This window comes from Haliotis asinina, chromosome 4 (genome assembly GCF_037392515.1).
Source record: "Haliotis asinina isolate JCU_RB_2024 chromosome 4, JCU_Hal_asi_v2, whole genome shotgun sequence".
Lineage (NCBI taxonomy): Eukaryota > Metazoa > Mollusca > Gastropoda > Lepetellida > Haliotidae > Haliotis > Haliotis asinina.
In genome coordinates this window covers 60,650,850-60,676,921 of record NC_090283.1, presented here as the reverse complement: position 1 = coordinate 60,676,921, position 26,072 = coordinate 60,650,850, and the positions used below count along the sequence as shown (strand labels likewise).

General features: G+C 40.8%; 1 protein-coding gene across 11 annotated transcripts in view; it reads right to left on the bottom strand.

The window, feature by feature from the left end:
• The window catches only part of LOC137281747 (dedicator of cytokinesis protein 9-like), a 177,702-nt gene that overhangs the window by 70,244 nt on the left and 81,386 nt on the right, over positions 1–26,072 (bottom strand). For all 11 annotated transcript variants that reach the window (XM_067813338.1, XM_067813334.1, XM_067813336.1 and 8 more), the window contains exons 6-26: positions 24,106–24,237; positions 23,522–23,687; positions 22,913–22,980; positions 22,431–22,514; positions 20,971–21,126; positions 20,240–20,455; positions 19,300–19,502; positions 19,047–19,154; positions 18,338–18,423; positions 17,593–17,780; positions 17,054–17,119; positions 16,685–16,777; positions 15,595–15,773; positions 14,890–14,977; positions 9,665–9,751; positions 9,387–9,479; positions 3,688–3,803; positions 3,338–3,407; positions 2,845–3,048; positions 2,093–2,233; positions 958–1,041 (exon numbers count right to left, since the gene is read on the bottom strand). In XM_067813338.1, the coding sequence (XP_067669439.1) occupies positions 958–1,041; positions 2,093–2,233; positions 2,845–3,048; positions 3,338–3,407; positions 3,688–3,803; positions 9,387–9,479; positions 9,665–9,751; positions 14,890–14,977; positions 15,595–15,773; positions 16,685–16,777; positions 17,054–17,119; positions 17,593–17,780; positions 18,338–18,423; positions 19,047–19,154; positions 19,300–19,502; positions 20,240–20,455; positions 20,971–21,126; positions 22,431–22,514; positions 22,913–22,980; positions 23,522–23,687; positions 24,106–24,237 (2,628 nt within the window). The remainder of the gene's footprint in view (positions 1–957; positions 1,042–2,092; positions 2,234–2,844; positions 3,049–3,337; positions 3,408–3,687; positions 3,804–9,386; positions 9,480–9,664; positions 9,752–14,889; positions 14,978–15,594; positions 15,774–16,684; positions 16,778–17,053; positions 17,120–17,592; positions 17,781–18,337; positions 18,424–19,046; positions 19,155–19,299; positions 19,503–20,239; positions 20,456–20,970; positions 21,127–22,430; positions 22,515–22,912; positions 22,981–23,521; positions 23,688–24,105; positions 24,238–26,072) is intronic.

The window sequence follows — 26,072 nt, the reverse complement described above, 5'->3', positions numbered from 1 at the left end:
GATCATACAGCTTCCAAAGTTCCTTAAAACATCACAGTAACAGTAACACAACGTACACAAAAGTAAACGCCAGCAGTAAAAACGGTCAACTTTGGACACAGGGAAACTTGTGTTAGTTGTCCAACCTCAGCATCCAAACTTTTACAGACACAAGAATCGGTGATAGGGACAGAGAGATAGGCCAAAGTGATTATTTACTATATTGGGCCCTGTTTCACAAAGCTCTCGTACCTATGACTATCGTAAGTCAATGTTACAGTACAGGAGATACGAATGCTGTCAGGAAAGTTAGGCTTAGGCTCACGAAAGCTTTGTGAAATGGGGGATCAAGGGCCCTATCCACAAAGCGTTTGTAGCACTGTCATTTGTAAACTAATGATACACTCTTCCAAAAAAGGAGGGGAACCTGAACTTTGAAGTCTGGTAGAAAGAAAACTTGTTGAGGAATGTCATAATGACATTCATCTCCTGCATGCAGCACTCAAACAACATGCATGGGAAGCACGTGCACAATGTGGGAGTCTCCAACATGTGCACGGGGTGTCATTATGAATCTTGACGGTTTTCAGGCAGGTCGATAAATCATTATAGACCATTTTTTCCGATTATTTTCTTGCATCTGTGCATGGTCAGGGTTCCCAGGGTCAAATCACACGCTACTGACTGAAAATTGTAAACCTGAAATTTTCATGTCATACTCCAGTCACCTAACAAGGGGGATAACTGAACGAACAGCTTTGCTTTGAATGAAATCCATGTGGTGATGTATTCTTAGAACATCCGTTATTATTGTATCAACACTGATTCGATCCCATACATCTCCCAATTTCGACAATTGTACACTGAAAGTACAGTTCCCCTACTTTTTTTGAAGAGTATAGTATAGAGATATGATAGGTAAGAAAGTTACGAACGCTTTGAGGCTCAGGACTGTGTTTCTGCTGTTGATATACACACCTTGTTGTTGGCTACATTGAAGATTTCGATGTACTTGGCCACCAGCTTGAACACGAAGCCTCTGTCCATCAGCGTGAAACAACTCTGAAACATCACATGGTATGACTGAATGAATCAGTGAATCTAAGAATGTTAGTTTGTTGTTACATGTGGCATTCAGGAGTGTAAATTAATGTTAAGTTTCTTTGAAGGGCATTTAGAAGTGGAATATATAAGAAAAGTAATATTTATGAATGTCGACTTCTTTATTGTGAATAACATGTCGTTTTGTAACATACACCTGGTGAAGGATCAAGGGAACGTCGTGTTATTCACAATAAAGGCGTTAACATCCATAAATCTGGCCTTTCTTTTGTCACGTTTCTGAACATATTAATTTTGATGGTAACAAGTAATTCATTTAAATGAGATAGGAAATTCAGGAAATCTCAACAGCTTAATTAAGGGCTTTGACCCTGTAGAAAGAGCTGGGTATAAGGGACTATAATGTGGTTCACTGTAAGACAGATTATCAGGGCTGTTCTGGGGGCCATGGAAGCCTGGCAGTAAGTCTAGACCAGGTAATCCAGTGATGAGCAATATTCTGCAGTATCATGTCACTATATGAAATGACGTGAGGCTGAGTGCATGGCTAGTCACCTCTTACGACAAGCACAGTCGCCTGAGTTGAGAGAATGACAGACATTATGCAGTGAATGAAAACTGGAGAAGCCACCTGACCAACTGATCTGTAACCCTGATTCATAACCTTCATCACAAGACCTCACAAATTTTATTTCCTTTTTTATGGATCTGCCAGTCATATTTTTTCATGAATACAAAAACGAAAAAACTCCAAATGTATATTGGCCAAAAATGTAAACTTAAAAAAAAATTTTTTTAGATTGTTTTTTGCCCCATAACCACAACTTGCCAAAAGTAAAACACTTTTAGCATTTAGAAGGTATATTACTGTGAATGGTGTTTTATTTTTCCTCTTCCCTTTAGGTTCAGGACAAAAATCCATAAAACAAAATAACAAAACTGGACTGGCCCTTATCTAAAATATTTATAAGTCATGATATGGATTATCACTAGCTCAGCTGACAACACTGAACACAGTTTTATTGTATCCATGGTAGAATGAAGTGTTTACCTTGACAAAGAATGCAAGGCTTCTGTTGGCGTTCTGAGTGCCCTCCTCCTGGTGTCGCTGTGAGATGAGTGTAACCACGATCTGCAGCAGGTTCTGAACACGGTACTGGTAGTCCGGGGAAAACCTCTCATTCCTCGGCATCTGCAGCAGATTAAATATAGGTTTGGGACTTACACCTACACTCAGTCAAGTACAGCTTCGGAGGTTGACAGTCCCAACCATCATCATGAACCGACATTGAAACAAAAGAAATATTGCATGAAATAATCGCTAAATCCTGTCAAGCTCTGAACTTCTGGTGAATATGAAGAAATCTTAACTATCACCAAGACCTTGAACTATAGCTCACCAAGACCTGGAACTATAGTTCACCAAGACCTTGAGCTATAGCTCACCAAGACCTTGAACTATAGCTCACCAAGACCTTGAGCTATTGCTCACCAAGACCTTGAACTATAGCTCACCAAGACCTTGAACTATAGCTCACCAAGACCTGGAACTATAGCTCACCAAGACCTGGAACTATAGCTCACCAAGACCTTGAACTGTAGCCGAGTCAAACTGAGAATCAGAGTCAACTGAGTACTACAACAATTGTGTCTTGCATTTGATTAGTACCATGATAATACTATGACCTTGACCTTGACCTTGGCCAGTAACTCACCCAACCCTGTCAAGGTTAATAAGGCATTGTGTAGTATTTCTGATGAGTGTCATGAAAGTCCTCATAATGACCTTGACCCATAACTCACCTTGACTCTGTCCGTGTCAATCAGGTACTGTGTCATACTCTTGATCAGAATCTCGAAAATGAACCAGGCATGCTCCAGGAACTTGCGTATGACAAGCGGGTCTGCATTGGCTGGGCGCAGCATGGAAGTGAGGCTCCTGGCCAGCTCCTCGTGAACTGTCTTCTGCTTACTGCCCTTCTGCACCGGGTCGGGACGGAAGATGTACTGTAACAGTCAAGCAATAGGCAGTGTCTCTGGTTGTTAGTGCTGCTGCAGGGACAACTAGTTGTGCAGGATCAATGCAAGGCAGACTTTTGATGAAAATCTCAAGTTTTAGTTTTGGTGTTACTGCAGGCAGAAATACAGGATTTACGGCAATCATGTGATAGAAGTTTCATAAGAAGTAATAGGATTCAGACACAATATTCCAGCAATATAAGGCAACCTGATGATAATCAACTATCAACCAGACAGTGATTTCCCCTCTTGCAAGTTCCCTGTGGCAGCTACTAACCTTGACATATTTCTGTAGGAGTTCCTCCTTGCTGTTGTCATGAACTTCAGACACCACGTGGATCAACACTCTGCGGACACAACATGCACATCAGTGAGTCACACGTGTCAGTTTATTGTTGAAAAAAACAACTATGAAGTAGATTGTACAACAAATTTGGTGAAACCAAAGAACACAATCAACATCCAGAGTATTCTGTGATTCAAACATATGATTAGAAAATCCTGCCACAACCAAGGGACAAAACTCTGAGTAGTACATTATTGGTCAATGTGATAGACAGATTCTAATCAAAATCAGAACATGTAACACATGCTTATGGACTGATAGAACATGGCCAGTAGTATTACCTGACAGCGTTGATGCCAACATCTTCGTTGGCAGTGCGTGCCAAGAGGTGGAAGAGCTGGTTGAGGAGGGTGGGTAGGAACTGGATGTAGACGGAGACCTCCACAGCCAGCAGGGACTGAAACACAGATACACATGTCAGCTGCCATGGCAACACCGAGTGAGTGAGTGAAAGTGGTTTAACTCATGAGCAATATTTTATTTCATATCAATTAGGCCTGTGTTGTTCAAGTGTGGACATGGCCAACTAAAATTATTTCCAGGTTTGTTTTGGCCTCATAGATACCATAACAACTATTACTGTAGCAGCCTTACTTAGAAATATTTTAGGGGACACACCATCACTTACACATACTTACCATGCAAAGGTATATTGATCACAGTTTTGCTCTACAGAATGACCTCAGTGGTATAAATAGTGTATATCTCAGCTAGGATAAAAGAGGTAAACTATCAACTTGCAATACCATCCTCCCAGATATATCAAATCTAACATTTTGTTGATAAGACTATGTTGTAAGGAACGAGTGAGTGAGTAAGGTTTTACGTTGCTTTTAGCAATATTCCAGCAAAATCATGGTGGGAACACGAGATGTGGTCTTCACAAATTGTACCCATGTGGGGAATTGAATCCGGGTTTTGACATGACTAGCTAATGCTCTAACTATTAGGCAACCTCACTTCCCTATTTTTGTGATGAATTAGCTTTAATTCAAGACTGACAAGCATAGTTTTCTCTTGGAAATTTGTCAAAGAAATTACATAAAAAACACTATCTTTTGGTCTTATTTTACACTGAACACCTGAAAACTGGGCAACACAATGCCTGCATGAGCTGGGAAGGCCATGCATGAATGTTAACAGCCATGTTATGAAACGACCATGCATTATTATCACACAATAAGTACCAGAGATGCCAACCCCAAAGTGTGGCAAATAGTACTTTCAATGTTCAAAATTAGTAGTTTGACCATAAAATTAGTAGTCAACTAAAAAAACAAAATCATGATGGATTCTGAGAAAAAAATGAATGATATTATGGTCACGTGGTAAAATTATTTCCGCAGGAACTAAATGTGCCAAATCGCAAAGGTATTGAAATCAGCTTCGCTAAAATTACATTTGTTACTTGCAATCATTCCAGTTCGAATATGTCATTAAATATGATGAATGTACATGAAGTCCGAAAATGTATTTCATCATTGAAAATATATGTTTTTGTCTATATATCCGAATTATAATGCATTTTATTTGAATTTTGTAGGATATCTAGTGGAATCCTAATGGCATAGTTTGACGTTAAAATTCGTAGCGACTACGATAAAATCACAGAGGTTGGCATCTCTGTGACTACCAAGACAGCCATGCACACAATACAGAAAGCAGCCATACAAGCTTCCATAGGTAATGTTTCTTAAACATCATGTAGACATGTGTATGTATATGCAAAGCACTTATAAACATGACAGCACTTCAGAGCAGCAGCTGCAGCAGCAGCTGCAGCAGCAGACAACATTAACATTCGGTCTTCATCAACATCCACACTGATAAAATGGTCATGGAGGTATTACGGACATATGAACAACTCTTGAAGAAAATGGTCATGGAGGTATTACGGACATATGAACAACTCTTGAAGGTAAAAGGATCAAAGCACATATGTATCGACATTAGGTCTGTTATGATTCATATGCTCATTCCATGAACCAACTGTATCCTGTTATTTATTTTGTTATTCACAATCACTACATTGATATATGCCTGAACCTTTTAAAAAGGGTACAACTTATTGAACCAATAAATACAGAACATACCTAAGGAAAGCCAGGACAACAGCCAGCTCTATTTGATTTGGCAGTAATGTAGTTAGTGGAGGTCAGTATCATTACCAAATGGACAAAACATGTTAATAATTTATGTATTTGTTTCACTAAATGCATTAAATAGTACATCAGCTATTGACTTCACATTGTACTCATTACCAAATATTTATTATACAATATTTGTGATATATATAATATTTACTTCATGGTGGATTCACTGCAGCCCTGATATTCATTCCCTGTGGTATACACAGACACTATCCCTGTATTGGTGTATAATCCGTAATAACAACCTGCAGTGGGGCATTATCCTGAGGGTATAACCCACAGTCTGGTATCTCCTGTCTTTATGGCACCTTATCCACCTAGAGCCAGTACTATATACATATAGCCCTCAAGTGAATCAAATAAGAATGAAAAGTAAATCCAAAGACAACCCTATAGCTACACTGTTATGAATCCTGGTAAGATTTGATTTTTCATTAGCAAACAGTGATTAATACGGTTGTAATGATTATGACAATCATCAGCTTAATATTTTAATATATAGACATTTACCACACCGGTGAATTTACAATCAGATGTCATTATGACCAATCAGGTGATCCTGGTTTGTGTAAGGGAGGTAAGTCCAGAAGCAGAGAGAATTAGGCTATTAATGCTAGTGTTATATAGGTAGCTGAATGGTACAAATATGGACGTTAGATGATGCAACCCCATGGAAGGAGACTGGGAAAAGAAAAGATAAATGAAAGTTACAAAGCATTTAGATTTGGCTGTACCATCATTAACTGATCTTCAATAACATGGAAAAAAATTCAAATAAAAACTTCAAAACTGAAACATGGATAAAAAATATAAAAGAAGTCCCATTAAAGACCCATAAAGTAAATTACAAAAAGGAAAAGAGATAAAAAGATTCTTGAAGTATCCCCACAAATATGGCAGTGAACTGAAGTGCCGAGTTCTAGGTGTTAAGCTACATTAAGGGGGATTTAGTTTAGATCTGGGGAAGAAAAACATAAAATGTGATGACCCTGCCCCTCTTTAGTTTTCAAGGGTGCATCACATATAAAGCTCTCCTCCATCACAACTTTTGAGAAAGATTTAAAAAATGTTACTCAGTCTTATATATTATTTTTTTTCAGTCTGGGGATCTGCATACAGTAGACCTTAGTTTCTTGTATAGTTTCTTTGATAACTATGTCTATCATAAAACATACATCCAATCTAATTTAACACAAAGATTCTTCAATGCTCTGAGGCATTCACAGAAGCCTAAGCACTTCATCTTCTGAAAACACTTACTGTGGTCACCATGTGGAGAGAAGCAACTAACAGGATCAGTCTTGCTGACTTGTTTGACATGTCATCATATCCCAACTACACAGCTCGATGCTCATGCTGTTGATTATTGGACCGTCTGGTCGAGACTCAGTTATTTACAGACGCTGCCATATAGCTGGAATATTGCTGAGTGCAGCATTACACAACAAATAAATACCTACACATCGTATATAGCATCTACCTCAAATAATCATCTAAATAACTTCTGAACCAAATTGTAAAGATATCTGTATAAGCAATGTAAGCACCCTTAGCCACAAGAGTGACATGCATATTTTCCTGCATGAAATTTTCACTATTTTACAGTACATGAGCATGAGTTTATGTTGTTTTTAGCAATTTTCCGGCAATATCACAGCAGGGGACACCAGAAATTGGCTTTGCACATTGTATCTATGTGGGACTTGAGTTTCTTCACTATGACGAGTGAATGTTTCAACTTGATTCCCCTAACAGAAAGCAACTGCCTGTGAATGTTTCAACTTGATTCCCCTAACAGAAAGCAACTGCCTCATAATTTGTTATCAAAAGTGTTTTAGTTCTCAAGGGACTTTGACTCACTTTTTAAAACCCTCCTCTATTGTTATTTTTTTATTTTTTTTAACTTGTTACAGCAAAACAGATAATTTCTAAACCTGTGTATCCAAGGGTGCATCATTCCATCACGTTGCTTCTAAAAATAACTGCCTGCGAAACAATTATACACATTTTCAGCCAACACATATGATTCCCTCAAAAAATCATAAAATCCCACTACATACCCTTTACAAATGAACCCACTTATCGAAAACGAAAAAAACCCCTAGCATTACGGAAAAAAATGTAGAAAGAAACACCAAGAATACAACAGGTAGGACAGGTCACATGACAGCATGTAAGAAATACCTTTATCAAGTTCGACAACCAATCAGAACTGTCGTCTGAATTCTCCGAATCGTCCGAGTCACTCTGATTTGTGGTGAGAAATTGCATATTTGTTTAAGCTAACAGCTTAAATAGACCATGAATTCATTGCAGGGCATGTGTTCACAATAACAAGCACCGGCTGAAGTACTGGGTCCAGCGTACAGATTGTACCACTGTCCCGAAGAACTGGATCGAGATTCTACACCATGCTTTAGTGGTCTACATGTATCTACAGCTACAGATGGTAATGCAGTTATGAACGGTGCAATGAATTAATGGATTAATATCAACCATGAAATTATGATATAACATCAGATATGAACACAAACATACACTACTCAAAAGAAGTTACAAAACACCTTAATGTTTTCTTAAAATTATAGGGGGTGGTGGGGTAGCCTTGTGGTTTAAGCCTTGTCCCATCATGTTGAAGATCTGGGCTCCATTCCCCAAATGGGTACAATGTGTGAAGCCCATTTCTAGTGTTCCCGACATGATACTGCTGGAACACTGCTAAAGCAGCACTAAACCATACTCACTCACTCATCCACTCGTATAACCACAGACATTCTGTTTTAAGTGAGTGAGCAAAGTGATCGTGCCATGTTCAGCAATATACCAGCAATATCATGGCAGGTGGCACAAGATATAGGCTTCACACATAGTAACCATATGCGGAATAGAACCTGGTGTTTGGTGTGGTGTTTGGTGTGATGATCAATCACTTCCACCACAAGGCTATTCTGTTACGACTGATGGGGCTGGAACAGATTGTCTTCCAAATATGGCGATTTTTCAACTTATTTTGAGTAGTATACATATCATATTTGACATGTGCAACATAGAACTGAATTGTTAGAGTTTTGCAACAGAGTTATCCCCCTTCTATTCTGCCTTCAAATGAACACGTCATCACATGTTAGACACTGGCTGTCTCTTTGCCACAGACGCACAGCATCCACATACAGTTATTAGACAAAAGGCAACTAAAATTCCTTTGGTTGTATTGTACTAGAGACAATTTGATAAAATATCTTATTACATGTTTCTGATCATAAATGTCTGTGAAGGGTAGCCATGTTTGAGTACTTCTTGCTCATTGCATGGCAAATCAGTACTGAAATATTTGAGAGTTTCAATTTGAACGATGAATGATATATTCACACAAAAAGGGTATTATTTCCTTATGTTTTGAGAGGAATATATATCTTTTCGTACTGAACTGATATATCTGCCACAATTACTAAACTAAATGTACAGGATATAATAGTCAATTAATAAAATGAACAAAATTACACCATAACTTTGGAATGCTTCAATCTCTAATAATCACAAATCAAAATACTGCCAGTTGTCTGAAGTACATTTTGACAAAGTGATCAAATAGAAGCAGGTGGGAATAATCACAAATCAGCTCCTGTTTGGATTACAACTACTTCAATATCTATATGATGATGTTTTGGTAGGGATCGTCAGCATGACTGAAAAGCTAAAATACTGGTGCAAAACAATTGAGCTGAAACAAGTGACATGTCAAAATATGATAGCATTTCATCTGTGAATGATTGATGAGGACATGATTACTGAATTTGAAGTTAACGACTTTCCCCAGGTGTAATAGTTACCTTGAGTTTGTTGACACTGTTCATATCTACAGCCAGGGAGGTGTCACTCTCCATCTTCTGACACTGTTGGAAGAAGTTGTGTAGATGCTGGTCCTAGGGAGGAGAAAGGAATGGCCACTGTAGTAGGGGGAGACAAAGTAACAGCCATATTTAAAGGTCAACATACACAATATAGACCTATATTGTGATGAGAACACAAGAAATGTGATTAAATTATGGCATACTTTTCTTCATGTTTATCCATTTGACATATTTCTTGACTACTGATTGTGTCATACCTGAGTGTAGATAGTTGACATAAGTCGAATGCCAAGTTTGAAGAGAGGTCTGCCTCCCTCCACCCACTTGATGTCTGGCCCTGAGCTCTGTAAAACACATACCACATCAACATCCCAGTAACACGTACACTGTGATGAACATTTCACTGTGCCTCCAACTTGACATAAACAAACATATATTTTGAATTCTATCTGCTGAAATATATCTCTGTCAGTAAATAAACAGGACAAAATAACATTATTGATCTATTTCTACTTATTAACAAAACTGTAGATATACTAAGAAAATTTTCAGAGTTTAACTATTTTCTAGTCTTGTTATCAGGGTCATTCAAGTCAAAGTATATATACTGAGGGAAACAAATAAGGGAACATGGCTTCATGGCGGGGTAATGGGGTAATAACAAGCAATGTGTTCGCTCTTTGAGCATGTTTTGTTGTGTGGATATTCGTCCATCATAACACTTCTCATTACTATAGGCATTTATTCTCAGATTTTCTCCCACAGGGCTGCTCAAAGTTGGTGATGAATACTGGAAAATATGAAAAGAACATTGGAATTTTACCGTGACCCTTTTTATTTGTTTCTCTCTGCATATATATGCAAAATTACATACACAAATGAGCGTACAATCTGAATAATTACACTTTGAATTATGATGATCTTTTTGAGTTTCCCAGTCTAATACTTGGTGCTGGTCCACCATTCCCAGTCTAATACTTGGTGCTGGTCCACCATTCCCAGTCTAATACTTGGTGCTGGTCCACCATTCCCAGTCTAATACTTGGTGCTGGTCCACCATTCCCAGTCTAATACTTGGTGCTGGTCCACCATTCCCAGTCTAATACTTGGTGCTGGTCCACCATTCCCAGTCTAATACTTGGTGCTGGTCCACCATTCCCAGTCTAATACTTGGTGCTGGTCCACCATTCCCAGTCTAATACTTGGTGCTGGTCCACCATTCCCAGTCTAATACTTGGTGCTGGTCCACCATTCCCAGTCTAATACTTGGTGCTGGTCCACCATTCCCAGTCTAATACTTGGTGCTGGTCCACCATTCCCAGTCTAATACTTGGTGCTGGTCCACCATTCCCAGTCTAATACTTGGTGCTGGTCCACCATTCCCAGTCTAATACTTGGTGCTGGTCCACCATTCCCAGTCTAATACTTGGTGCTGGTCCACCATTCCCAGTCTAATACTTGGTGCTGGTCCTCCATTCCCAGTCTAATACTTGGTGCTGGTCCACCATTCCCACTCTAATACTTGGTGCTGGTCCACCATTCCCACTCTAATACTTGGTGCTGGTCCACCATTCCCAGTCTAATACTTGGTGCTGGTCCACCATTCCCAGTCTAATACTTGGTGCTGGTCCACCATTCCCAGTCTAATACTTGGTGCTGGTCCACCATTCCCAGTCTAATACTTGGTGCTGGTCCACCATTCCCACTCTAATACTTGGTGCTGGTCCACCATTCCCAGTCTAATACTTGGTGCTGGTCCACCATTCCCAGTCTAATACTTGGAGCTGGTCCACCATTCCCAGTCTAATACTTGGTGCTGGTCCACCATTCCCAGTCTAATACTTGGTGCTGGTCCACCATTCCCAGTCTAATACTTGGTGCTGGTCCACCATTCCCAGTCTAATACTTGGTGCTGGTCCACCATTCCCAGTCTAATACTTGGTGCTGGTCCACCATTCCCAGTCTAATACTTGGTGCTGGTCCACCATTCCCAGTCTAATACTTGGTGCTGGTCCACCATTCCCAGTCTAATACTTGGTGCTGGTCCACCATTCCCAGTCTAATACTTGGAGCTGGTCCACCATTCCCAGTCTAATACTTGGTGCTGGTCCACCATTCCCAGTCTAATACTTGGTGCTGGTCCACCATTCCCAGTCTAATACTTGGTGCTGGTCCACCATTCCCAGTCTAATACTTGGTGCTGGTCCACCATTCCCAGTCTAATACTTGGTGCTGGTCCACCATTCCCAGTCTAATACTTGGAGCTGGTCCACCATTCCCAGTCTAATACTTGGTGCTGGTCCACCATTCCCAGTCTAATACTTGGAGCTGGTCCACCATTCCCACTCTAATACTTGGTGCTGGTCCACCATTCCCAGTCTAATACTTGGTGCTGGTCCACCATTCCCAGTCTAATACTTGGAGCTGGTCCACCATTCCCAGTCTAATACTTGGTGCTGGTCCACCATTCCCAGTCTAATACTTGGTGCTGGTCCACCATTCCCAGTCTAATACTTGGAGCTGGTCCACCATTCCCAGTCTAATACTTGGTGCTGGTCCACCATTCCCAGTCTAATACTTGGTGCTGGTCCACCATTCCCAGTCTAATACTTGGTGCTGGTCCACCATTCCCAGTCTAATACTTGGAGCTGGTCCACCATTCCCAGTCTAATACTTGGTGCTGGTCCACCATTCCCAGTCTAATACTTGGTGCTGGTCCACCATTCCCAGTCTAATACTTGGAGCTGGTCCACCATTCCCAGTCTAATACTTGGAGCTGGTCCACCATTCCCAGTCTAATACTTGGTGCTGGTCCACCATTCCCAGTCTAATACTTGGTGCTGGTCCACCATTCCCAGTCTAATACTTGGTGCTGGTCCACCATTCCCAGTCTAATACTTGGTGCTGGTCCACCATTCCCAGTCTAATACTTGGTGCTGGTCCACCATTCCCAGTCTAATACTTGGTGCTGGTCCACCATTCCCAGTCTAATACTTGGTGCTGGTCCACCATTCCCAGTCTAATACTTGGTGCTGGTCCACCATTCCCAGTCTAATACTTGGTGCTGGTCCACCATTCCCAGTCTAATACTTGGTGCTGGTCCACCATTCCCAGTCTAATACTTGGTGCTGGTCCACCATTCCCAGTCTAATACTTGGTGCTGGTCCACCATTCCCAGTCTAATACTTGGTGCTGGTCCACCATTCCCAGTCTAATACTTGGTGCTGGTCCACCATTCCCAGTCTAATACTTGGTGCTGGTCCACCATTCCCGGTCTAATACTTGGAGCTGGTCCACCATTCCCAGTCTAATACTTGGTGCTGGTCCACCATTCCCAGTCTAATACTTGGTGCTGGTCCACCATTCCCAGTCTAATACTTGGTGCTGGTCCACCATTCCCAGTCTAATACTTGGTGCTGGTCCACCATTCCCAGTCTAATACTTGGTGCTGGTCCACCATTCCCAGTCTAATACTTGGTGCTGGTCCACCATTCCCAGTCTAATACTTTCCACCATTCCCAGTCTAATACTTGGTGCTGGTCCACCATTCCCAGTCTAATACTTGGTGCTGGTCCACCATTCCCAGTCTAATACTTGGTGCTGGTCCACCATTCCCAGTCTAATACTTGGTGCTGGTCCACCATTCCCAGTCTAATACTTGGAGCTGGTCCACCATTCCCAGTCTAATACTTGGTGCTGGTCCACCATTCCCAGTCTAATACTTGGTGCTGGTCCACCATTCCCAGTCTAATACTTGGTGCTGGTCCACCATTCCCAGTCTAATACTTGGTGCTGGTCCACCATTCCCAGTCTAATACTTGGTGCTGGTCCACCATTCCCAGTCTAATACTTGGTGCTGGTCCACCATTCCCAGTCTAATACTTGGTGCTGGTCCACCATTCCCAGTCTAATACTTGGTGCTGGTCCACCATTCCCAGTCTAATACTTGGTGCTGGTCCACCATTCCCAGTCTAATACTTGGTGCTGGTCCACCATTTACTACAGTTGGAGATTTTCATCAAAAGTGGTTTAGACAATGAACTAAAATCTTTATCATTACAAGGTGCAACGATTTATAGCTTTATAATACTCTGTATGAAAATCTATTTTTAGTTCGAATAATGCTACCCCCTCTTTTTCCTTTTCTGTTTCTAATGTAAAGTACTAAAATAGAGTTATCTCCCTTTCTTTGAGCACGTGTTAATGAACTGTTGCGAGAAACTCGGCTGCTGGAAAAACTGGCAAGAAACTTTAATGAACCAGTAAGAATGTTACTGTCTTTTTTTTTGAAGAAAGGAAAGTTACCTGTATCTACATCTTCAAGTTCTCTCATGAACATACTTACATAACAATGTTACGAATGTTACCGTCTTTTTTTATGAAGAAAGGAAAGTTACCTGTATCTACATCTACAAGTTCTCTCATGAACATACTCTATAGCAGAAAAACAATTATACAGTGACACTGGCTCTCGTGCTTCCAATCATTTTCGTAAGTTGGGTTTCATCAAGGTATGAAGACTTTGCTATTTCGTTATGCTTTATCATTAAAAGAACTAGTGGAGAAGGTTTGTACACAGTAAATGGATTTGAGAGTACATATATGACCTTCATCAAGTTTGAAACAGTGATCATTACATTCTGTGTCTGCAGTTGAGTTTCCCACGTTTAAACAACTAATCTGAACACCGAACTTTGTCCTTGCACCTCTGCAGGATCTCTGCATTTGTAACATTTATCACTTAAGCCCCTTCAGGCTGAGCAAAGAAAATTTTCCCACTGTGAAGAAAAACACAGAAAAGTCCACATTAATCATGGAAATACTAACGCAAACATATTACCTAGCAACTGAAACAGTAAAAACAGCAATGAACAACTATGAAACTGCAACAATTTTACATCATCACCTGTACTGCCTATGCGCATTACAATCTGCGCTTCTGTCTAATTTCTAAGGAACCGTGCATCGCCTCGCATAGAAAATGTATTGAATATGTTGAAATTTATATTGTCAATCATGTCATACTAATGGAAAGTAAAATAAACAAGCATGCATTATGATGATAACTGCCAAATAACACTACAGAAATACTTGAAAAACGGATTGAAACTTTTGTTCAAACTGGAAAATGGCAACATGTGGTTGAAACTTCCTCCAGCTTTTCATGTTTTGCTAGTTTCAGTGATTTAAAGTTGCCATTTGTACTGTTGCAGTAGTGGGATGTTATGTTTATTATGTTTATTTCCACGATTAATGTGAGCTTTTCTGCATTTTTCTGCACAGTGGGAAAGCTTGCTTTGGTATGCCTGCCCCTGACCAGTGTTAAATTCAAACAGAGTAGTCAGATGATCTAGAAGCAGTATTGATACACCCACACCAGCTGAAGCAAGGCTGTATACAAGCAGGTACCTAGGCCAACCACCCTGCCTCAAAGCTTGGCTTTGGAAGCAGAAGGAACTAAAACTCGACTTTCCTTACTTACCCCTCTGCCCAGACCCAGAGTTTCGCTGTTGAGGTAGCCTGGAGGTAGGTTAACTGCCACCTTGATTGTACGCTCACCTACTGAGATCCTGAAACACAGCAGCCATTGTGATCATGATCAGGTACTATGAGTGGCAACAAGTTTATTACTGAGTACAGTTCTCTGTGTACAGTCCTGTGTACTGTGCTACTGTTTGTTTGCTGTTTAATGCTGCAGTCAGCAATATTCCAGCTGATCTGGACCACATAATCCAGTGATCAACAGCATGATCATCAATCTACACAAATGGGATATGATGACACGTGTCAAATAAGTCAGCGAGCTTAACCACCCAGTCCAGTTAGTCGCCTAAGAACACGCACATGTTGCTGAAGAATAAATTCTTACTCAGATCTTAACAGGATACAACCAGTCAACCCAGCATCGAGATGAGTGAGTGAGTGCGTTTGGTTCTACTCCACAGAAATCCACTTACATCATAGCATGCGAGCTTCATGAGGAAGAAAGCCTGAAGTGATATTGGAATACCACAATGATCACTCGGCTAAATCTGAAACATTACTGACAAACCGAAAACTGGACTGGGAGAACCAGAATTTGGACACCTAAGGAAGACAACTCTGCATAGCAGCCTACAGAGCTTGAACAACTGGGCCACTTGTGTCACCCAGAGTGTTATCGTCTGTCTGCTGAAGGCTTGCTAACCTGCCATCTCCCAGCAAGGGCATCCAGGCAAAGCCAATGGGGAACTCAATGTTGTTCTTGGATTTGAGGGAGGATGAGGAGGTCTTGGGGCCGGTCTTGGAGGCCTCGCAGCTGACGTGGTACAGCTTCAGCAACAGATGGTGCTTCTCATGAAGCTGTGTGGGCAGAGCTATCTTCACCTGGAACAAGACAACAACGTTAGTGCCAGACTTTACAGTGATTAATGCACTCTGTTCGGGGAGCAATAATCAAGCAGTTTCATTTTAAATGAGAATGAAAAGGACATTAGGTTACATGTAGCATGGCCACAGTGTGGAGTGGATGTTCGTGGTTTAACATGATGTACTTTAACATGACTGCCTGATATGAGTATACTTGTTACATCAATTCTGACTGAATGTGCCACTATGAGTTATCTTATAGATACATCAGTGGTATTTTAAAAGAATTTTCACATGTTGGCAACATAGGTATGAAAAACAAATGTCTCCAACATTCTTTATTGCCACCAGGAAAAAATTGCTTCTTGTGGCAGTCAACATGTTAACACTGCACAATGAAATTTAATTTACTTGGTTTGTTTTTACAGTCATTAAAGTTTGGGTATTTGCTTTAATGCTAGCTGACTTGTTTGACATGTGATTATATCCAACTTGATGCCGACACAGTTGATCCCTGGACTGTCCAGTCCAGACTCGATTTTTGACAGACTGCCATCATATAGCTGCAATATTGCTGACTGTGATGTTAAATAACAAACAAACAAAACAAATGTTTAAGGTCACACTCAGTGAGTTAGTGAGTTTAGTTTTACGCCGCACTCAGCATTATTCTAGCTTTATGGCGGCAGTCTGTAAATAATCGAGTCTGGACCAGATAATCCAGTGATCAACAACATCAGCATCGATCTGCACAATTGGGAACCGATGACTAGTGTCAACCACGTCAGCGAGTCTGCCCATCCGATCCCGTTAGTCGCCTCTTACGACGAGCACAGTCGCCTTTTATGGCAAGCATGGGACCTTCAGGTCCACACTCCAATATTGCATCTTCATGAAACAATCCAGTGAGTGAGCCTGTGTGTACATACCTCCTCTGTGAACTCTGGCGTGGTGTTGTGATGAAGGACAGACGTCGTGGCTTCTGTAGTGAACACCGATGTATGGGGGCGACCGTATATACACTGTCAGACAAACAGAAGCAACATGTTCACTTTAATCAGCTCACAGCATATGGCAAAAATCAGACATGTATACTCATATAGTTTTAACAGTACTTGACCGAACATTACAGTCAGGATAATTTTGACACAAGTTGATGTTGCTATATGTTAGACTTTTACCAGCAAGGTTTAATACACCATACAGAATTTTACTGGACTAGTCTTTGAACCAATAGCTAACACCTGAAGTTGGATCTTACTTAAAGAACTCACTGACTGACTAGAGCTGATGCTTACCTTCAGTGGTACTGCTCCTTCGTCATCTGAGTCCCTCATCTCGATACAGCAGGCAATGTTCCTTGCCTGGAACACAAACATCATCCTGAACTGTCTGTATCATCTACTGACTGGATCACAAGGTGAGTGGCTGAGCTGGGTTTTTGGCAGCCTTTAACCATACTTCAGCTTTGTAACGCATGAAGAATACGACACACTGCTTCCAAGTGAGGAACTGACCCTGGTTTTTTTGTGTCACAAGTAAATGCTTTACCCAGTTAGCTACCCCACCACATGCCACCATAATACCAATGAAATTATCACACTATCAAATTACACTGTGTAATCCTATTATAGTTGTTGCCCTGAAAACAACTGAACACCTTGCTATTTCGTGACACAGGTGAGGAAGGTCTAAGATGAGACAAACTAACAATCATGAGCATGGCACAGGCAAGCCACTGACCATTCTCAGGCTACATCACCGGATCCTATAACACAAAGAGTGACAACTCTGCACAAAGAAAAAGTCCATCCCTACAGCCTGATGGGTTTCTTACCTTTGTGAACGTCTTCTGGCTGTCATACTTGAGAGCGAGCGGGTAGACGTATAGGTGATTTAGGTAGTAGTCATAGGAAGTGTACAGTGGCGCCTTGTCTGGCACAAACTCCTGCACCTCGACAGATGGCATCTGGGTTGGTGGGTTGGGGAACGGGGTTACAGGCACTAGAGATGGGGTCAGCACATCTACCAAAGTCAAAAGTGAGCGAGTGAGTCAGTGCTGAGCATTATTCAAGATTTATGTTGGACAAAAACAGGCACAAACCCGTCAAACCTATCAAACCTGTCAAACCTGTCAAACCTGTCAAAGCTTCATACTTTGTACCTTTTTCAGACCTTCAGTGTGACAAGCAAGCTCGTTCACCACTGGGTTACGAATATAGGTTTTGTTTTATGCCGCTTTTAGCAATGTTCCAGCAACATTTGGGATATCATCAATATACCAATATGGGGAATCAAACCTGAGTCTTCAGTGTGACGAGCGGCTACCACATTGCCCCAATAAGCAAGTGAGTGAGTAAGTTAACATTTATTGTCACATCCGCAATACTTCAGCTGCATCGAGACAATGTGCTTAGGGTTTGGTAAGATTTTGAAAAGCTTGTCAGTTTAAAGTTGTAGGGGAGTCATGAGGACAATCTTACTGGCTACCGAGCTAACAAACCAAGGATTATCTTTAGAGAAAATCTGGGACTCAAACCCACAATCACTGAATAGCATGATGTTCCATGATGAGGACTTACTGTTGATGACTTGACTGCACGGAACATGTTCAAACCAGATCTTCAACACACCAGGGATTGTCTGCAGCTTGCTCTGCTTCTCTGGTCTGCAAAGACAACATACGATTAGAAAAAACAAGAACCAACCAAACAATATGCTTTCTTCATAATAATTTGGTACAAGATATTTGAAAAACGAATATGTGTGCAATAACATTCAATAAATAATGCCACTAAAGAGTCTCCCACAAGGGATAAGGGGCTCAGGATCTGTCCTCATCTAACCACCAACTGACCTCCGGCTCGAGATCTGTCCTCATCTAACCACCAACTGATCTCCGGCTCGGGATCTGTCCTCATCTAACCACCAACAGATCTCCAGCTCGGGATCTGTCCTCATCTAACCACCAACAGATCTCCAGCTTGGAATCTGTCCTCATCTAACCACCAAACACTTACTCACCCTAGTCTCACTTATTCTGACACTAAACGAGATCTTACTTTTCAGAGCCATGAACATATGGGTTTTCTGTAACCCATGCTTGTCAGAAGAGGCGACGAACAGGATAAGGTGGTCAGCTTCGCTGTTTTGGTTGATACATGTCATTTTCGTAGACAGATGTTTATGCTTTTATCACTGAATTTTCTGGTCCAGACATGCCTACATAAAGACCCCTGCCATATAGTGAGGAGTGTGGCGTTCAACAAACCAAAAACAACAAAAAATTACTTTTTAAAGTCCTGCAGCTGTTTGATGATCTCATCCTCCGACATCTTGGATGCTTCCTGTCTGTAGATTGGCAGGGTTGTATGTCCATATGCTGTGGTACCAATGGGTCTGCAAGCAAACAATCAACCAAAGTCACTACAAATAAAGATCAATACATCATTTGCTGTAAGATATCCTTCATGTCAGGAGCTGTAAAACACATGCTTTGTGAACTTTTATATTTGACATCAACAATGGTCTAATCCTGACTCACCTTGCTGACCATGCAAAGGGCATGCGATAATGTCCAATGTGATTGCACAGCTGTTTCATCTGCCGATGGACTTTTGTCGCAACCTTCTGGTCAGCTAACTTAATGTACGGATCCACGCACTGTGAGATTCCTCCTTGAAGGACTTTCTCAATCTTGGCCACCAGGTATATCTCGGAGTGACGTCGGATCACCGTAAAGATACCCTGAAAGGAGACAGAAGTTCAGATGTCCAGACAATACATCATGCAGACATATCCATGATAAACACAGTTAGTACATGGCATTTTCAATACTATTCCAGAATTTCACAGAAAGGGACAGAAGGGGCTTGAAACATTGCATCACTCTGAAACACAACTTTTAAAGCACCGATTGCATGCATTAACAAACATATGAACTTTAATGTAACATGGCAATGGCAAATATTGTGTATTTGAAAATTGTTAACTTTTTGAAATTGAGCGAGTCTGTGAGTTTAGTTTAACACCGCACAGAGCAATATCCCAGCTAAATTGTGGTAGTCTGTACATAATCAACCAGACAATCCAGTGATCAACAGCATGAGCATCGCATTGGGAAGCGATGACATGTGTCAACCAAATTAAGTCAGCAAACCTGACCACCCAATCCTGTTAGTAGCCTCTTGCGACAAGCATAGCTGCTTTTTATCGCAAGCATTGGTTGCTGAAGGCCTATTCTACCCCGTATCCCCACGGGTCCTTTTTGAAATATGACTAGAACCAAATTTTAGCGATCCTAGCACAACTGTTATTGTCACCATATGCTCTAACACAACACTTAATCTGCCTTAAGGTTCAAGGTCCAAATGCACTTTGCAATCTCATCAATCTTCATCGACGATGTTGCTGATGAACTTAATCACAAACATTAACTACTATCAATTTGTAAAATAAGATTGCATTCCTGTTCCTAGTGTTACCTGTCTCTTGCGGCGCAACCATTCTTCACTCAGACCATTGAGGTCTGGCATAGTTTCACGCCCCTCCACTGTATGCAGCTTATCAGAGGCCTGCAGGACGTCAGAGGGGATCATACGGCTGATTTCGGGATCATTTGGATCAACCGCGAAATCTTCAGATATCTTCTTGCCTTCCTTGGCATCATATAAGGCGAATGAGATAAAGAAGGGTTCCGGCTGAAAACATAAGAAGTACATCAATGATAGGTAACCTGGACAAAAATAATCTGTGATTTGTACTGTACTCATCTAGCAATATAATTCTATTAGATTTCAAAATGAGACCTAAAAATAAAATCTGTGGATCAAAAAGGGATTAACAAATTTAACAGATGTTTTGTCTTTAGCATGGTGAGTGCTTGAACCAAGTTTGTTTGTTTGTTTTTTAATGTTGCACTTAGTGATATTCCAGTATATGGCAGCGGTCTGTAAACATTCAAGTCTGGGCCAGACAATCCAGTGATCAACAGCATGAGCATCAATCTACACAAATGAGACATGATGACGTGTCAACCAGTGAGTCTGACCATCCAATGCTTCAGTAGCCTCTTTCGAGCATGGAGACCAGATTGCTAAAGACCAATTCTAACTATTTATGAGTATTTTACCAAGCACACCCTGTCCAAAGTGATACATAATTAATCACGTCCAGACCAGACTGACCAGAGCCAGGTCTCCTTGTACCGACTCACATTGCAGACTTTGTTTCCCTGACCCTCATCGGCCATGTTGACCTGGAGCTTCAGGGAGAACTCTTCAAGGCGGAGGAGAAATCTTTCTGCATCCTGTTTTGGAAACACATCAATCTCATCATCCTCTTCTACCTCCTCCTCTTCAAAGTTTGTCCTCTGCAAGAAACATTAGTGTGAAAACCTGTTCGTTAACATTTAAACAACTATACCATTCACCTATATTTGATATTACACTTTCTCTGACCACATTTTAAAAGGCATTTTTAATTCATTAATAATTCCCAAATTAAAATGATTTTACAAATTTCATTTCAGTAACAATGATGAAAGTTCAATAACAGTAACAAATACAGTCCGCATTAGTCCGGACCCCAATAATCTGATTCCTGCGATATCCGAACAGTAGCTAGCTGTAACCAATCCTGTTTACTATATAAACTCATTACCTGTTGATTCATTATTCCGATGCTTCAGTCTCCGTATCCGGCCGTTAATTAGCGGTAACAGATGAGCTAGTTACACATGGTTTTGCTTCAATAATCCGGCGGTACATCAAAAAGTTTCGGATAATAGCCTTACCTCGTGAGTTTGTGATTTTCATCAGTTCATAGGTTTCACTTTTGGTTCGTTTGAGTAATACCTGTCATGTTTCCTTGCTGTATAAAATACCAATTGAGTCAAGCTGCACTTGACACCTGTCAGTCACAATGGCAAGTCCTGCCCAACCCAGACAATTCTGACGATGAGCCTGAACCAACATCTCCCCCTACTGTCAGCTAAATGAGAGCTTATATGGACTCTATGATAAATTATTTCGAGTGTGCTGGAGACTTGGAGACAATGGTCAGCATGCATGCGTCTTTCAAGCCACTCTCCAAACAGACTGTTATTGGAGATTTCTTTCAACACAAGTGAGTGTCTGAGTTTTCATTGGTATGTGTAATACTATGAATAATCTATCCAGACATCGTATGTGTTGATTGATTGTTATGTTAATATTCAAGTTGTTATGTCTACAAACTGTAATAAAGTCATTTGGTACATGTATACGTTCGTATGTTCTTGTCTCAGTATGTCAAAGGGAAGTAACTCTGCTGAAGTGGTGTTTGTTTCAGTAGTCCGTACGTTTCACTATCCGAACGTTTTTGATGGAAAACAGAAGTGTCCAGATTAACGCGATCTGACTGTACACTGATGCAAAATCTAACACAATCAAACTGCAAAGAATGGTCGTCTTTGTTTTGAATTTGTTCTGATTGTGAAACCCTGAAATGAGAACACACCAGTCAGTGGTCAGTCTTACTTATCCATCAAGAGCTATATGTCCTGAACACACAGCTACTGACACTAGAAGTCCATAGACACGAGTACACACCAGTCAATGGTCAGTCTTGCTTATCCATCAAGAGCCTTTATATCCTGAGCACACAGTTACTGACAAAAGGAATCCATTGCCTTACCCTCATGTCTGGGTAGACGTGGAACAGGTTCTGTCGTCCCTCCTGTCGGGCGCTGGACAGTGACAGATCAGATTCTCTTGAGTACTGAAACAGAGTTATCTCCCTTACAGCACACTGCTATTTGAAATTCAAGAAATATGTGTCAAATAAATAAGAAAATGGTTTCTTCAAGTTTAGCATTCTTTCTCATAAATTGGTGATTCTGACATGCACTTTAGTGTTACAGAAACCTGTAAATGAATCAGCTTAAGAACGTTTACTTCATTGCTGAACAACACAACTCCAGTTCATTAAGGTCTCGATTGACGAAACATCCCATAGGCCACACAATCATAGGCCAAACCCTATAGCGAAGCATAGACTAAAACTAAGCCTCTGATTATACATATCTGTTAAAGAGAGATGGGAAGGCTTGCTTCAATTTTGGTTTTGACAGTGTATTGAGAGTTAGTAGAAGGGTAAGTAATGCAAGTTTTGTGTACCTTTACAACTGGATGATTCATGGAACTTTCCTTGTAGTTCTCAGCACGCCCAGGAGCTGGAAGATCCTCTGAAAGGAAAGACGTCAACAATTTTGAAAATGTTCCATCAGCAGCAATGTCCAGCATGGACATGATCACAGACAAACAACACACATCTATAACTTGCACAATCCAAGCAAGAGGTGGCGCAGCACACTTAGATTTAAGACACATACATTTCAACTTATGAGTCTCATATACAGACAATGAAAGGTTAAAAAAAGCAGATTTGAAATCTGTAAATTTATCTTGTCAACTGATTATCAATAACAAAGCAGTTACAAGTCGAATGATTCACATTTTCTGATTCCAACATTTACACACACTCTTCCCTAGTACTAGCTGTATCCATTTTCTATGTTTTCTATGATTCCAAAATCCTGGGCATAGATTTTTTAAGCTTTCATAGCATAAGGTAGTCATTAGTTAATGTTAATGTATGGCACTTACGACTATCTTAGCACTAAGAGAGTTTCGAAAATCTAGGCCAAGGACTCAAATTCTTAATCTCTAAAATCTGCTACTGATGTTGCATCAGTGAGCTGTTGTCATGACTGGCTGCATTCTCACCTTTGATGCTTTCCCTGGACACTTGGGATGCTGTCTCTGCAGCACTGATGACCTTGTTCAAGGTCACAATCCACTCCTCCATGTCCACCTCGCTGTCGGCAGCAAACAGACATGATGAGCCCTCACTCATCCTGATCTCAAAGCAGTACTTGCCCTTCTTTGCATTCTGGAAATTATGTCAAGAGATTGGATTCAAACATCATCATGTGACAAAACACAAGTGATTAGCAGGACGCCATGTTGGTATCCAGACAAATTTCGCTGTACCAAATCCCCCCAAAAGTGCATCATAGGACAAACCCTCCTTGACGTATTCCCCCCCACAGAAAAACAGTCAAGACTTTAAAGATATCCATGTATGTATTTGTCAATACTTCAAAGGGATTAAGTGTTGATGAGAGATCCGCAGATTCTATAGTTTATCATGAGTAGGGGAAAATGTGTCAGATTTTACATCAAGGATGGACGGGATAGTGTGTGAGGAAATTTGTCTGGGGGAACTTTGTCCTGGACTTGACATGACATGTAACATTGTGTGGGGTTCTAATGACATAGTTTCAAAACGTCTGCCCGAGGGTGTGTACCTTGACGACATCTGTGGCCAGATCCAGATACACGGCACCTTTAACCTCCGCCTTCTTCTCATCTTTGAAGAACTCCAGGATGTATGTGAAGTCCGTCTGTTGCTTCAGAACAAAGTAGCGCCGTTTGAACTGCTGCAATTAAAAAATTATTCAATTTTATTATGAACATTCTCTTTCATCTCTTGTGGACTAACATCTCAAAGGTCACCACTATTATCAGAGTAGGAAACAGAGAATTCTGCCAGGCACCAGGACTGGTAACTCTGAAAACTTGCAACCTTCCCAAATGTTGCCAGACCAACGTAAATTTCACATTTCAGCTCACTAATAATCATAAAAAAATACTAAGTACCTTTGCTTTCATATATAATGAAATGCCCAACTAAAGAAACACCTTCATTACAGTACTTTGGCCACTTTCATTATTTTCAAATGTGGAACTTAAGTCGTGTGATAGTTCAATTACTTGAGTATGTGTATGTGTACACTTAAAAATGTTGGTGCATATGTGCATGGTTACAACAATAAAATGGAAATGTCTGTGTATGAGGAAATATGATTATACTAACTGTTATACAATATGCATGCTTTGATGGGATCTGTATTGTAGTGAAAATATGTTCATGAAGCACTCTGCTTGACATGTCAGTTCAAAAATAGGTAGTTAGAAACATTCAAACATGAATTATAATTCCCACAGTCAAGAGTTACCTCCCTTCAACCACTGATTGTCCAGTTTCACCAAGATAACAAATAAATTGCAAGATTCTGAACTGCAGTATAACAACAGTATAGGTACTAAATGATATAAACGTCATGTAATGAGGTGTATAATGGTTCAAATATCAGGGCTTGATCGAAGACATGCACCTTGGATTATAAACCCCAGCCAAATTCCATCGTGTTCAAAAGTCAGAGGTTTCGGTGCACATAAACATACTTCTGTGATGTAGTACCCATGAAACCATAGCAACACAGAGACACACCTATTTCCTGTGGTCAAGAGCTGTCATAGCCTAAACGTGTCTATAAACAGCAACATTTTGGTGTGACAGCTATTGTAAATTTAGAAGATAAAATCAGCTCACATACTTATGCATATAATGTTAGATTTATTGCTGAATTATTTCTGAAAAATTGACTTGCACCTTGTGCAAGTTTGACTAATAACTAGTGTGCACTTTGCAATATTGGGCTGCACCAGTGCATGTAACAAAGCACTGAATCGAGTCCTGAATATAGTTGTTGCATCAGGATAATGACAACCTCTTTAGGTGCATCGTGGTAGCGACAACATCGTGAGTTGTATCACGGTAGTGACATCATGAGGTGTATCGGGGTAATGACATCATGAGGTATATCACGGTAGTGACATTGTAAGGTGTACCGCAGTAGTGACGTCATGAGGTGTATCAGGTATTGATGTCATAAAGTGTATCATGGTAGTGACATCATGAGGTGTCTCGTGGTAGTGACGTCATGAGGTGTACCGCGGTAGTGACATCATGAGGTGTATCGTGGTAGTGACGTCATGAGGTGTCTCGGGGTATTGATGTCATAAAGTGTATCATGGTAGTGACATCATGAGGTGTATCGGGGTATTGATGTCATAAAGTGTATCATGGTAGTGACATCATGAGGTGTATCGTGGTAGTGACATCATGAGGTGCATCATGGTAGTGATGTCATGAGGTGTATCGGGGTAGTGACATCATGAGGTGTATCATGGTAATGACATCATGAGGTGTACCGCGGTAGTGACATCATGAGGTGTATCGGGGTAGTGACGTCATGAGGTGTCTCGGGGTATTGATGTCATAAAGTGTATCATGGTAGTGACATCATGAGGTGCATCATGGTAGTGATGTCATGAGGTGTATTGGGGTAGTGACATCATGAGGTGTATCGTGGTAGTGACATCATGAGGTGTATCATGGTAGTGATGTCATGAGGTGTATTGGGGTAGT